We start from the raw sequence: 15,847 nt of genomic DNA on the forward strand, positions 1-15,847 counted from the left end.
AAGGCCTTTCTCTGGAGTCCCTGTAGACTTCCCTTAATTTGTAAGCTTATCCGATTTTTTTTTTAAACCATTGGTATGGGCAAGGGCATCAGCCCTGGGAAAAGAGCTTGTTTGGGTTATATAGTTTCCAAACAAGATATGACTTTATAGAGAATCTACAGATGTCTACTAGACCATGTCTAGTGATTGGTCTTTAAAACCAGGATGAGTTTAAACTCAAAGTGATGAATAAATGAAAACCAAAAGAAAGATGTTAAGTGAAATTGCTTATGTGTATGAGTGGAGGTCTGTATCTGGGAAAAAACTGAGACAACCACCACCTTTGGCTTAAGATTAAGGTGAAGTCTTTCTTACTCAGTTTCCCAATTATGTTCCTGTGTTTCCCACCTGATTATTTCTGAGTCTGGTTATGAGGCAGAATTTTTACTGCATGTTTGGTTTTTAACTGTGACTCTTACCTGAAGTGAATCAGAACTAAAGATGCTTTATTCCGTTATATATGTGCTTTAGGCTTAAGTTTGAAAGACCAGTTTTATGCTGTTATAATCACATCCTTGCTTTTTCCTCTTACGTCACATTTCTACAATCAGAACAACTGGTCAATAGAAGACATGGGCACATTGCAAGTATGTAAGATCTTACTGTTTTCAATCTAGAAATATATAGTCATTATATCCTTCACAATTAGGTAAAAGAATATTTAGGTTAGGCATCTTGCCTGTTACTAGATGTATATGTCTGTATGAAATAAGGTTCTTAAATGTTTCAAAACTATGGAAGATTAATTAGATATTGATACAACTGTCTGTGAGATCTAGTTGCTATTCAATGGATAACAGAAATTGAAATAGAAAAATCTTCAAGTGTGGTTTGGAGAAGAGAATTTTAGTGCAATCAGTTTTCTTAGAGAATGTAACTTATGGAATATATTCTGTTACATCAATGAAAAAGTTAATTTTATTCAAATTTATTACTACTGTGGAAATATCTGTTTGTATTATGTGTCCTGTGGCACAGACATGTTTCCTTAAAAACAGCTTACTTGATATATACTGTTTTAGAATTAAGGACTTAAGCACACTTCCAACCCCTTTGTTATTGAGCAAAATCAGCCTATAGTAAGCAAATTCATTTGTGCTGTCATTGAATCTAGTACCTGCAAAAGTACTGTTACTCATATCATCTCTCTTTAGTATTTGTAACACTACCTACCCTACCCATTTCTTGCTACATTTGTTTCCTTTAAGCTCCAGCTTTCAATGTTAGTCAACAGGATCTGTCCTGTTTGTGATCCTGAGACTCAGCACCCACTGGACACTGCTTTAACTGGCTTCTGGACCCTTGAACTCATCACCTCTTTGAGTGGTACCCTGTGAAGTAGGGACAACTCCAGCAGGAAGCAGCTTCAGAAGACATGACTATTACCCTGCACCCCAAAAGATTTTGGGCCTCATTTGTATGAGGGGGAAATGATGGGGTAAATGGACTCCAGCAAAAGATCACATCCCTAGCAACAACCCAGGATCTGAGTAGGCCCCAGTGAGGAGTAAGCTGACTCTAAGCAATTGTCTTTTACAGACAGAATTAACCTGTACCAACACTCACTATTATCTTATATAATTTGGAGATTAAACTATAGGTATCAACTCCTCAGGCTATCAAAACAGGATAACCATGACCACCAAATTAGGATAGTTAGGACAGAATTAGGATTAGTTAATACTCCTTGCTTCGGGTTCTTTCCATAAAAGGTCCTACCATTTCACTTTTAATTGTGAGTTTACTGGGAACTTTGCTAAGCTAAAGCTTGGCCCCTTGACTTGGAGATGGCCTGAACCTGCAAATTCACTCCAGATGGCTCACCACCTTTAAGACTTCTTATGGACCTCATCACTTCATTGTGACTATTATTGAACCTCAACAATTACTTTCTGCTTTTTTCACAGCATCTTACATGAAGAGTTGGAAGAAACCTAAGAGTTTTTTGGCCCAACTTCATTTTACAAATGACAAAATTGAGTCTCAGGAAAGTAAACTGTCCAAGCCTAAATAGACATATTTTTTATTTATGTATTTGTCCTTCATTCTGGAAAAGGACCATAACCTTAAGGAGGTGATAACATGACATGCAAGTGAATTGGGTTTAAGTAAGGGAGGGCTGTGCAAGATCATCTGTACTTTTCTCCAGAGCTAACTGGATCCAGGGGCCAGATATAGATCAGTGTGACTGAATATGGCCCTGGATGCAGTGGGAGACCTTGGCATTTTTATGCCAGGTCTCATTTTGAGTAAGGCCACATCCATTTGATTATTAAGTCTAGCTGGCAATTGTGGCAAAGAATGGCTTCTTTCACCTAGTCAAAAAAAAATCTGGTTTAGATAGATCTTCAGGATTTCTGGTCAAAATAGAAATAATTGCTATTTATATTAACTGATTCAATCAAGACCCAAATAATGACCAATTGGGGCTTGGCCTGGGACCTATTGTTGGCCAGTCAATGTGGTCTGAATTCCATAGAACAAGTCCCTTCTAGGACATTACTATTATTTTTGTCCTTTATTCCTCTAGTTCCTAGTTCAGTGTGTGGCATAAAAGTAGGCCCTTAAGAAATAAATGCTTGTTGATTAACCGCCCAAGGCTATACAAATGCATACTGCTGCATTTTTTCCACTCAAAGGACCACTCTCCAAGTTCAGGTTTTCTATACCCTTTGACTGGACAAAGCATCTTACCTATTTTCCCTGTCTAAATTCTCTCCCTACTTCTATTTGTTCCCCAAATAGCTATTAAAGCATATGTCTGACTACATTTATCCTCCAACTCCATAAGCTCTTGTAGCTCTCTATTACCTATAGGATGAAATATAAACTTTCCTGTTTGTCATTTCAAGCTTTTCAACACCTAGCCCCTTCCTACTTTTCTAATCTTTTATACATTAGTTCCTTTAGTATACTCTATGACATAGCTGTATTGGTCTGTTTGCTGTTCCTCACAATGATACGCCACTTAGTTGTGAATTGATCCAACCATTCTGGAGAATATGGAACTATGACCAAGAAATTCAAACCATGCATACCCTTTGATACAGTTGTGGCTCTACTGGGTTTATATCCCAAAGAGATCATAAAAAAGGGAAAAGAACCCACATGTACAAAAATGTAGCAGTCTTTTTGTAATGGCAAGTAACTGGAAGCTGGGCATATGCTCATCAGCTGGATAATGGTTGAATAAGTTATGGTATATGAATGTTATGAAATATTATTGAAACGATCAGCAGAATGATTTCAGAAAGGCCTGAATATGGCCCTGGATGCAGTGGGAGATCTTGGCATTTTTATGCCAGGTCTCAGTTTGACTAAGGCCACACCCATTTGATTATTAACTCAAGAACTTCTGCTAAGTGAAATGAGAAAATGTTTCACATGGGAACAACAAAATTATGTGACGATCAATTCTACTATACATGGCCTTTTCAATAATGAGGTGATTCAGACTAATTCCAATAGACTTGTGAGAGACAGAGCCATTTGCATCCAGAAAGAAGAATACAGAGACTGAATGTGAATCACAACACAGTACTTTCACCTTTTTTTGTTGTTTGCTTGCCTTTTGTTCTCTTTTTCTCCCTCCCTCCATTCCTGCCTCCCCCCATCTTTCTCTTTGCTTTTTGATCTGATTTTTCTTGTGCAGCATGATAATTGTAGAAACATATATAGAAAAATTGCACATGTTTAACATACACTGAATTACTTCGTGTCTAGGGGAGAAGGTAGAGGAACAGGGAGAAAAACTTTGGACACAAGGTTTTTCAAGGGTGAATGTTAAAAACTATTTTTGCATATATTTTGAAAACAAAAAGTTATTATTAATAAAAAAAAATCAATGATACTCCACACCTCCTCTCTCCATGTCTTTGCAATGTGCCTTCATTCTTGGAATGCTACCTTTTCCCAATTCTGCCTTTTGGAATCCTTTAAGGTTTAGTACAAGCACTGCCTTTTGCAGGAGGCCTTTCCCTGTCTTCCCAGTTACTAATGCCTTCCTTTTACAATGATCTTCTATTTATTATGTTCTGTATATATCTTTTTATATACATGTTACCTTTCCCATTCAAACGTAAGGCACCTGAGGGCTGATTTTCTTTGTATCCCCAAAGCTTATTGGCTCTATGGCTAGAGTGTAGGTAAGATAAACACTTAATAAATATTTGTGGATTAACGAAACTAAAACTAGGTATAGTTATAGTGTAATAAAGCTTTAATTTTGTCAACAATTACTGGTGAAATCCAGCATCTTAGGAAGGGTATTTTTTCCTACTTATATAAGATCACAAGACCACAGAATTTGAATTGGAATGGGTCTAAACCCTTTATTTTATAGATCAAGATACTGAGTCTCAAATAAGTGGCAAGGCTGACTCCAAGTCCTCTGACATCATAATTAGCAATCTTCCCTCTATTCCAGACAGTTCCTTCATTATCTTTTATGGTATTTGCAGAACTCAATTCTTCTGCCAGTTGGGAATCATTCCATTTTATGCAATGACATTTAGTGCAATAATTTTACAGTTATCTGTTTTCTAGGACAGACATTATAGGAACAGATTCCAGATTAAGTAGATCATCTTATCTATCAGCATACTGTAGTAAGCATAAGAATATGATACAAATCATCTGGTTCTTGATACACATCTCCTTTTACTTTGGGTTCTTCTGATTTTCTTACCTCTCAAGTCCTGCTGTGTACGAGCACCACCCATACTCTGCCTTGGCATTCGGAGAGAAGTTCTCAAGGGAGTATGTCTTTGTTCATCCAGGTAAGCAAGGTCCTCCAAGTGGGCAGAGCTGGTAGCTGCCAAGGTAAAATAATTCAATCAATCTAGAAGGCTGGAAAATAACATTAGTTTGTAGCATGCAATTTATAAACATTAAAGTTATATACAAATTAATATTTGTATTAATATTAATATTAAGTCAACTGTTTGCATTGGAGAAGCTTTTGTCAACTTGAATATGTAAAGGAAAATCACCTAATTATTTTTTTAATGTTCTTTTCTTTAAAATTGTTAAAATGATTAAAAATAAGAATAGATTTTTCTATTGTATGTATACCTGGGAAAAATAGTGCGGTTGCCAGATGCATAACAAATAGTTTCTAGGACTTATGGGGAATGATCTATGGATACTAACTCCAAAATAATATCTGATAACTTGTGAAACAGAGGAATTAATTCCTATTTTCTCTAACTACATGGCTGGATTTTGGGCATAAGAAGTCAAGGGAAGCTATTTAGGTAGAGTTTATAAATTGCCTCAAATGTGGAGAGCTAATGGGTCTGCTCTATAAAACTGTCAAGTTTGTTAAGGATTATAATGAAGACTTGGGGGGGGGTGGGAAGAAAAAAATGGCTGAAAACACATAGATATTTTTTGCTCAGTCTCAATACTTAATTGCTTCTTAAGTAGGAGCCACAGGCTTCATTTACAAATGATATATTTTGTAAAACACCTAGCAACATGTCTGTCATAGAGTAACTGCTAAATAAATGTTAGCTATCATCATTATTCAGAATACCTAAATACAGAATACATAAAACTATCAACCTAGAGAAGTAAATAGTGCAAATACTACTATCCTCTATTTTATGTATCAGGAAGTTAAGACAAGTTAAGTGACTAGCAGACACAAAGAATCTAGATCAGAGTTTTGATCTTAGTTCCAATACTCCTGAAGAAATAGCTATACAGACATTCACTAAATTTCTTCTCATAAGTTTTAAAACTTGGATATATAGAAACGAATTCCTAATGGGTACCTATTATATAACTGTAGATTTAACTGATCACTTAAAGATGTCAAAAAATTTCTTCAAAAATAACTTGAGAATTCATTAAGATATTACAGCTTATAGCTCAGAAAAATTGATTTATAAATAGAAAAGCAAATTGAAGTAGGAATATATCAAAATAAAATAGAAATTAAAAATCTGAATTAAATCAAAGAAAATCTTTATGCTCCTATTCCGTGCAGTACTTTATTTTTTATTTTAATCTAAGTAATTGTATGTCAATTGGAGATTCTGTGATTTCATGGACAGGTAGGAGAACTACATAGTGTTTACTGTTTGTTTCTCTTCAAATCCAAATCCCTTACTTCATAAAATATGCAGATAAATACACAGATTACATGTTTAACACAGAGGAGCAAAAAGACAAAAATTCTAAAAGGCTTCCTTGCTTGTTCCTTAGCTGGAAATAAAAGTTTCTTCTGGGATAAAAGAGTAGATTTCATGTTTTCAGTGAAGGCAACAGAAGACTCTTTATGCTACCAAAGGAAACACGAAATGAGTTTCTTTAACTGATGACAAATTAAAAGGGAGCCACATCCTACCAAATGAGAGACTTTCAGTGACAAGAATATTGGTTAGTCTTATTAGTGACTGAGAATTACAGTGTCTAGCTTGCTACCAGAAACTAACTTGTTTTCTTTTTGCTTTCTATTCCTTATTATAATGAATGAGACAAACATAAAAAATGAATATTTCTTATATAGGGAATAGAAAAAGAATTCTTCACATGAAACCACAAATCTCTATATGTGACTTGTCCCTTTAAATAAATTCAAAATTTAACATAGGTTACCATACTACACTGTTGGTTTATGGTCCTTTTAAATTTCTTTTTGCTCTCTTCTGTTTATTTTAAAATGATTCACTGTCTTCTTTTGTTTGTCCTTTTGTCTTCTTTTGTTTAGTATTGATATAACTACCTCTTCATGTCTCCCTCTACTCCCAAAAGAAAAAAGAAAAAGAAAAGCCCTTTCTTGTGACAAAAAATATTAAAAACCTCACATATTAGTTATGTCTGAAAATGTAGAGCTCATTCTATAATTCATCATCATTCTAACAAGAAGTGGGAAGCTTGAAATGACCATTAGTCTTCTACTGTAAAAAATGGGCACTGTATTGATGAAATTTCTAAAATCCTTCATGTCAGTTTTCCTTTACTGTGTTTATTGTAGCCACTCTACAAATCATTCAAATTGTTTTGCTTATTTCACTCTACACCAGTTCATTAATGTTTTCCCAGATTTCCCTCAATCTGTCCCTTCTGTCATCTCCTTACAACATACTATTTCATTTCATTTGTATACCATTATTTGTTCAGCCATTTCCACCGTTAATTCGTGCTCACTTTGTTTCCAATTTTTTTTGGCCATAACAAATGTGCCTCTATAAATATTTTTATCCTTATAATCCTTTTCTTCTATCTTTTTTATGCATGTATGGTGTCTTTATGAGTGTGGTTCCAAATTACTTTCTAAAATGCCTACTTCACAGGCATACCAACAGTATATTAGTATCCCTATATTCCCACAGCTCATTCAACAACTGTCATTTTTCTTTTCTGACATTTTGACCAATCTGATGGGTAGGACATAAATCTTTGAAGTTGTTTTAATTTACATTTTTTAAATTTAGTAATTTAGAACTTTTTTTTCATGTGGTTGTTGACAGCTTGGAATACTTCCCTGGAAAATTGCTTATTCATATTTGACCATTTTATCTATTGGGGAATAACTTTTATTTTTTTATAGCTTTGCATCAATTCCCCTATATCAGACCATTATCAAAGAAGTCTTCTATAAAAATTCCCCTCTTCCCCCAAGGTACTGTTTCCTTTCTAATCTCAACTGTATTGACTTTTGTGTAAAAGATTTTCCATTTTTATGTATAAAAAATCCATTTTTTTCAATTTCCATTTTTCTAGTGATCTTCTCTAAACTTGGATCATGAAGTTTTTCTTGTTTTTCTGCTTTGATTATGTATAACTTTTTTATATCTGTCAGGTATCCATTTGGCTCTTATTATATTAATAGCATGAACTACAATTCTATATCTAACTTTTGCAGTTGCTTTCTAGTTTCCCCAGCACTTTTGCTGAATAATGAATCCTATTGCTTTAGCATGTACAGTTGTTTGAAAATCTTACAGTGCTATATAAATACTATTATTGTTAGTTTTGGTTCTTGGGTTTACTTAAAATTAAACTATTACGTTTGATTACTTTTCAGTCTTACGTATTGAATCAATTACATTGATCAACTTTTCTATTTTTTCAAACTAACACAAAATATTTTTGATAACTATTACTTTATCAGATAATTTGAGAACTGTTAGACCACTCCTCCTTCCAGAGGCAGCTAGATGGTACAGTGGATAGAATGCTGAGTCTGGAATCAGAAAGACTCTTCCTCCTAAATTCAAATCTGGCCTTATTTCATCAGTAGTTGTGTGACTCTGGGCAAGTTACTTAATTCTGTTTGCCTCAGTTTCTTAATTTGTAAACTGAAGGAAAGGGTAGACCACTCTAGTATTTTTGCCAAGAAAATCCCAAGTCACAAAGAGTGATTGAAAAATGACTCAATGACAACAAAGGCCTCTTTACTTCCTATTTTAAAAAATTCCCTTGAGATAAATGACATTTTACTCTTTCAAAATAATTTTGCTATTTTTTTAGTTGTATAAAGAAACATTTTGGCAATCTGACATTGCATTGAATTTCTAGTTATTTATATTTAATTATAATCTTTATTATGTTGGCTCTGTCCAACTATTAATAATTAATATATATTTTCAATGGTTTAATCTATGCTTATCTATGTAACAGAATTTGGTAGTTATATTTAGTCAAGTAGTCAACAAATGTTTATTAAATATTTAATATGAACCAAGAAATGTATTAATTGATGAGAATATAAAAAGGGTACAGGAGCTCCAATTCTAATGAGTCAAACGACATGCAGACAATTAAGTACACAGGAGATGTTTTACATGTAAACATGGGAGATGATCTTAGAGGGAAGATACTAGCAGTAAGGAGAACTTAGGAAAGTTTTTTCAGAGGGAAGGATTTGAACTAAGGAAGAGATTTTGAAGAACAAGAGTGTTCCAGGCATGGGGAACAGCCAGTGAAATTCAGAATCAGGATATGTAACGTTCCATGTGAGAATATATAATAAAACCATTGTCACTGGATAGGAGAGTATATGGAAGACTATAGGAAAGAAAGGAAGAGGCTAGATTGTGAAGTGCTTTACCAAGAAGAAGATTTTATATTTGATCTTGAAATCACCAGCGTTTCTTGGGAAGAATAATGATATAGTCAGAATAGTATTCTAGGAAGATTGCTTTGGCAATTGAGAGGAGGATATATTGGGGTGGGGAGAGACTTGAAACAAACAAACAAAAAAACAACCAGAAGGCTGTGAAGACCCCAAGCATTAAGTGATAAGGGACCACAACAGGGTAAAGCTTTCTTGATAGAAAGAAGGGAGTGTATGAGAGAGATGAAAGTTAGTGAGCTCTATTTTGGTTATATTGAATTTGAAATGCCTCCAGGACATTCAGCTTGAGCCGCCTAATAGGCATTTGGTAAGTTCAAGAGAGAAGAGAAAATAGAGAATTTTTTGTTTGATTTGGTTGGTCAATTCAGTCAACCAGCATTTATTAAGAACTTTTTATGTGTCAGGCATATACTAAGTATAGGGGAGACAAAGAAGGCAGATATTTTACACAATTGGTAGTTACTTTAAATGTGATTGCTTTATACTCAATTGCTAAAGTTTTGTTGTAATATATAGAAAGACTGATGATTTTTGTGTTTTAATTTTATAGTCTGACATTTAACCGATTATTTATTGCTTTGTTTATTTTTAATCAAATATCTAGGATTCTCTAAGTGATCACATTATTTATAAAAGTTGGTAATTTTATTTTCTCTTTGACTTCAATTTTTTTCTTCCTTTATTGCTATAGTTAGCATTTATTTATCTATAAGAAATAAAAAAAGATGACAACAAAAATCCTTGCTTTATCTTTAATTTTATTAGATAGGCTTCTAGCAACTATACATTTCAGTAATGCTAGCTCTTAATTTTAGACAAATATAACCTATCATATTTTAAAAAGGACTGTTTAATCTTGCAAATTTTAATCCTTGCAAATAATTTTTGTCAAAAGCCTTTTCTGCATCTCTTGATATAAAGATATGATTTTAATTTTTTATTACTGTGGTCCTATGCTTACCATTTTCCTGATAGTGAATCAACCTTATATTTCTGATGTAAATCCCACCTGGTTATAGTGAATATATTGCTATAGCTTCTTTGCTAACACTGGATTAATTTTTTTTTGACATTAAATACTGATCTATAGTTTTCTTTCTCTGCTTTCTCTGTTCCTATTTTAGCTCTCAGGATCATGGTTGTCTCATAGGAGGAGTTTGAAGAGTCTCTTGGTATTGTTCTTTGTTGTTCTTTGAATGGTTGATAGAATTCATCCATAAATCCTTCTGGTGCTGGGTTCTTTTTCTTTCTTTTTTTTTTTTTTAGGCATTCCATTATTGTTTGTCTATTTTCTGTTCTGTTCATTCGAGCATTTTATATTTTAAAGTACTCATTTATGTCATTTATCAGTTTTTAAAAATATTTTTATGTAAAAGTTTCCAATATTTTCTTTTATTTCTACTTCATTTCTTCTAAACTCCATTTTAGCTCCTAACAATTTGATTTCCCCCTATCAAGTTAGCTAACATTCTTCCTACTTTTATTTATCAGTCTATTTTTTCTCTATTCTTTTATTTTTTATTTTTTTGCTTACATAGCCAAATCATTACTTTTTCCTTTCATGAAATTTTTTTTCAGAAAAATTTCCTTAAGAACTGTTTTGGCAACATCTCCAAAAGTTTTGGTAAGTTGTCTCATTGTTGTAATTTTTAAAATGTAATTATCTATTGATAATGCTTTTCTTTCTTTGATCCATAAATTCTTTTCAAAGGAGCTTTAGTGATTTTGATTTTTATTGCATTGTGGTCAGTAAAAGATATAACTCATTCAATAAATAAATAAACATTTATCAAGTGCCTATTAAGTGCTTGGTACTGTGCTAAACATTGGGAACACAAAAAAGGTAAAAGAGTTTTTGTTCTCAAGGAGTTTAAAGGCTAATAGGGAACAACATGAAACAAGCATAAATAAGCTAGATAAATGGAAATAATGAGAGAAGGCACTGGAATTAAGAAATTCCTAAGAATTTAGCTGGAATTTGAAGGAAGCCAGGAATAGAGATGAAGAGAATATTCTATGCATAGTGGACAGCTAGTGAAATGCGCAGAAATGGAATGTTTGGTGATGTCATCAGCTCCCAAAGATTCAAATATCTTCTCTATCCTAATGGTTCTCTAATCTACTTACCCAGCCTCTTTGCTGAACTCCAATCTTTCATCTCCAACTCCCTATTAAATATGCCAAAGAATTTGCCTATTCAACATCTTAAACTCAGCATGTCCAAAACTGAACTCATTATCTTTTTCTCTAAAATCTTCTTCATTCTTCTGCTTCATCTGCCTGTCACAAGTCTCTCCCTACTCCAGTCTATCCTGCAATTGATCGGCTGCCTAAATTCTAAACCACAGGTCTGACCATGTCACCCCATTCACCCATCCCATACACACATTCAATAAACTCCAATGGCTCCCTATAATCTTCATGACCAAACAGACAATGTCTTTTTGGCAATTCAAAACTCTTCATAGCCTATCTTCTTCGCTTTCCAGTCTTCTTACATCTTATCACCCTGCCAGTGATTCAATCTGAATGGTCACTTTGCTGTTCCTTGAACAAGATACTCAATCTCTCAACTCCAGGCATTTTTATTGATTGATTCCATTCAGAGAATTTTCTATATCTACAAAGTAAATTGAAGATGAGGAGAAAGAGCATTCTGGGTAATACACTTAGGTATTGAAAAATCTATTTAAAGAGCATGGGAAAGATACCTACAAGATTAAAGAAGGACAAATAATCTGGGGTTTTGTTTTGTTTTGGGAAAGAATATAATTTGTGAACTACAAAAATCTAAGTCTTACATTAAATTTCTGGCAAAATTATGGAATATATTTTTCAAAGTATCAGTGAAAATTCAAGAAAAGGAAGTGCCAAGGGCAAAAATATTCAAGATTTATTGTATTTCCATTTTTTGACAGGATTATTAGACAGTAAAGAAATCTACTGGGAGATATAATTTAACTAGATTATAGCAAAACATTTGATAAAATTTATCATTTGCCTTTTAAGCAATTCTTATAAGAAAGATAGGGAGATGAAGACTAGATGAGAATATTGTTAAATGAATCCCAAACTGACTGAACAGACAGATTAAAGTAATAGTTTTTTTTCTGATGTAGACCAAAGAAATTAAATTTCTCTGTTATCTCATTTGATTCTTTTTCCTTTCCTTTTTCTTTCCTCTCAATACCAACAAAAGAAAATAAGATTATACCAGGTCTCAAGTTTGCTTTTAATTCTGTGACCCTTGAAGATCCCAGGATTCTCAAGGGGGATATTCTGTTCTTAATAATCAATCAAAAAATAAACACTTATTAATGGTCTGACATTAGCTTGAAAATTTTCCAGCAGTGTCTCAAAGATATGTGGTTGGCTTTTTGATAGTTAATCTTTTTATTAATGACTTGCATAAAGGCATGGATGGCAAGCTTATCAAATTTACAGATGATAAAAAGCTGGAAGATAAAACTAAAGTACTGAATGATATAATTTGGATTAAAAAAGATGGTGAGAAGTTAGAACAATAGACTGAATTTTATGAAATTTGTTAGGGATAAATGTAAAAATACTTAAGCTCAAAAATCAACTTCACAACAAGATAAGTGTGTGAGTGGATAAACAGTTTAGGTTCAGAATATTGTGTTTAACTTAAAAGTAACTGGGAACCACCAATGCTTCTTATAGTGTAGTGACATGATTATATCTGTGTCTCAAAGATAACAGTAGCTATTAAGGGAAGGATTAAAAAAGAGACCAGAAGCACACTAGATAGTGCCTTGTGTGGATTATTACTCATCACTTGTTAATACTATCTGAATTTATTTTTATATGTCTAGAGACTCTTTGGACCCTAAATGCTGCTTTGACCTCAGTATCTCTTTAGGAATACCAGAGATGTCTACAAGGAGTTTGGGGTTTTCCCAAGTCCTGGATCTAACCTACAAAACAGTCTCACTTAGGGTACTCATTTCCAGGTCCTGTTTTGAGTCTACCTCAGCTTGAATGTGGAGTTTTCTTGTCTTCTGGCTTTGTCCAAATTTTATTTATGAATATCCATCTCAATCTACCTTGCTTTCAAACAGTCTTTATCTAAAACCTATATAATGTAAATCTTTCAGAGCCTTTCCAGCTCATTCTCCTCTGCCAAATTACCAAATAAATGAATTTAAATTTTTTAAAAATTATTTCGGATTTTGGAGTTTGTTCTACATGGACAATATTTGCAAGTATTAGACATTAAATAAATTATTGTTGAATTTTATTGAATTAACAGACAAGAAATGGCCACTTACCAATGTGGGAGTTATTTTATTTTTATTTTTTTTTTTTATTTAATAGCCTTTTATTTACAGGATATATACATGGGTAACTTTACAGCATTAACAATTGCCAAACCTCTTGTTCCAATTTTTCACCTCTTACCCCCCCCATCCCCTGTGGGAGTTATTTTTTAATTAGCTGGGTAGTATCAGAATACTGACTTATTAGAGCAAAAATCAAAATTAAAATAGCAAACCAAAGAATTAAAATGACAATATATTACACATAATTAAAGCAACTCCACCCAATCTATTTAAGCAAGTTGCTGATTGCGGAAAATAAGAAATAGATAAAAGAACTGACATTAATAAAAACTATTCGCTGAAAAGTAAGCTTAATGGATATAAATCAATCTTGGTACAGAGACCAGAAAAGTCTAGAAACAGTCTTAAGTCAACAAACATTGTTGCCAAGTAGCCAAGAGCAATATAGATTTAGAGTATAAAGTTGAAGAAGATGCTACTCAAGATAGTAGAAGAGTATAAGCAGTTTGCTTTATAAAATATTAAGAAGTAGTTGAAGAGAGAAACAAATTTTCAGAAAGCTTGGCACAAGACCTAAATGAGCAAAACCAATTTATTGACTCTTGGGTCACTCTTCCTCTTTTTTTCCCAGGGAGTTCAACATATTCTTTCTCTTTTAACAAGCTCCTACCCTATGTTAAGGAAATTAACATCAAAAGAGATATTGTAAACTTCCTAATTTCCCAATTCCTCAGCTTTCTTAAATTAGATTACTTAGCCCTTTTTCCATCTTAGACACACATAGGGACAGTCACATATTAGATCTTACCATTACCTGTAAATGTTCTACTTTCTGATTAGGGATTCTTAAATTTCCTTATTTGATTATAATCCCTTATCATTTTTACTTCTTCCTATGATTCTCTTCTTCCCATAACTAATCTTTGCTCTCAGCAAGACTCTTAAGCCTCCTCTCCTCTCAATATTTTCGCAGGTCATTATCATGGCTCTGATTCCATGTTTATTTCTCTCTTTCTCCCTACCTCAATCTCAACCTAATAGTCACTTCAATTCTACACTCTCTTCTGTTCTTGAACCACTTGCTGCTTGTCCTGTTGCCTGTAGATCTATTATATATAGATTATTTCCACCACCTGATTACTACATTTTTGCTCATGAGTTGTGAATGCAGCTGGAAGAAATCTTACAACTATGCTAACTAAATAATTATAAATTTAAGTTATCCAGACTCAATTGGGACCTCACTGTATGCAGTCTTTTTTACTTCCCAATTTCATTATTCACTGAAGCTAACTGAAACTTAACCTGCTCTTCCCTTCTCAAACTTTCCCCAATTTCCCTGAGTTGAGAAGTTTTACTAAAAAGTCCAGTCAATGTGAGTTCTCTCTTTTTCTTTTATCTTCACCTCAAAATTTCTTAATAGAATCTTTCTCTCTTTCTTTTCCTCCCAATCTCTGATAGGAATATGGTCTTTCTCCTTCCCAAAGTGAAGCTCACAACATATAACCTAGATTCCCTTCTGTCTCTCCAACAGATTGCATACTTCCTCATTCCCTCCCTCCTCACCAGATCTTCAAATTTCTCTCTCAACTGGCTCTATCTCTAGGAGGCCTATGTTTCTCATCCTATGAAAAAAAAAAGTCATTAGCATAACTATCATCTCCTCAAGATATTGTGATCTCTGCTTCCTACCCAAACTGCGTGAAAAAACTTTTTTGCCTTTATATCTCTCACATTTCAGCCCTTCTGCCCGTCATAAGATCACCACTTTAATTCAAGCTCTTATATCTCTCCTAGACTACTGAATAGTTTCCCAATTGATTTCACTGTCACTTCTCTGCAATCTATCCTTCATATAGATGACAAAGAGATAATCCTAAAGCAGAGCTTTAACTATGTCATTCCCCTTTTCAAAAAAAAAAATCTAACTCTGCTTGTCATTTAAAGCACATTCTCTATCTGGTTCTAGCTTTCCCTCTAAGTTTATTACACATTAATTTTTCCATCATAAACACAATAGTCCAACCAAATTGGCCTTCTTGTAACCAAATTGGCCTTCTTGTTGTCCTTCGAATAGGATGTTCCATTTTTTTTACTTTTATAGAGGCTTTCCTCACACCTAAATCGTACTCCTTTCTGACTTCTGTTTCTTAGGCATCTCAGACTCCTTAAAATGCAGCTAAAGTGAATACTTCCTACATAAGACCATTCCTAATCTTCCCCAAATCCCACTCCATCCAATTGGATTGTTCTGAAATTATCTTGTATTTTGAAAATAGTTTGTATTAACTTATATGTATATATGAAATTTTTCTCCCCATAAGAGAATGTCAACTTTTGGGAGATAGATTAATTTTTGTCTTTGTATTCCTAGTACTTTGTATTCTTTGTATTTCTAATACTATATATTCCTAGC

General features: G+C 33.4%; 1 protein-coding gene across 10 annotated transcripts in view; it reads right to left on the reverse strand.

Annotated features, from left to right (window-relative positions):
• The window catches only part of TANC2 (tetratricopeptide repeat, ankyrin repeat and coiled-coil containing 2), a 535,383-nt gene that overhangs the window by 131,121 nt on the left and 388,415 nt on the right, over window positions 1-15,847 (reverse strand). For all 10 annotated transcript variants that reach the window (XM_031965901.1, XM_031965907.1, XM_031965906.1 and 7 more), the window contains one exon: window positions 4,727-4,852. In XM_031965901.1, the coding sequence (XP_031821761.1) occupies window positions 4,727-4,852 (126 nt within the window). The remainder of the gene's footprint in view (window positions 1-4,726; window positions 4,853-15,847) is intronic.

Source organism: Sarcophilus harrisii, chromosome 4 (genome assembly GCF_902635505.1).
Source record: "Sarcophilus harrisii chromosome 4, mSarHar1.11, whole genome shotgun sequence".
In the NCBI taxonomy this organism is placed as follows: domain Eukaryota; kingdom Metazoa; phylum Chordata; class Mammalia; order Dasyuromorphia; family Dasyuridae; genus Sarcophilus; species Sarcophilus harrisii.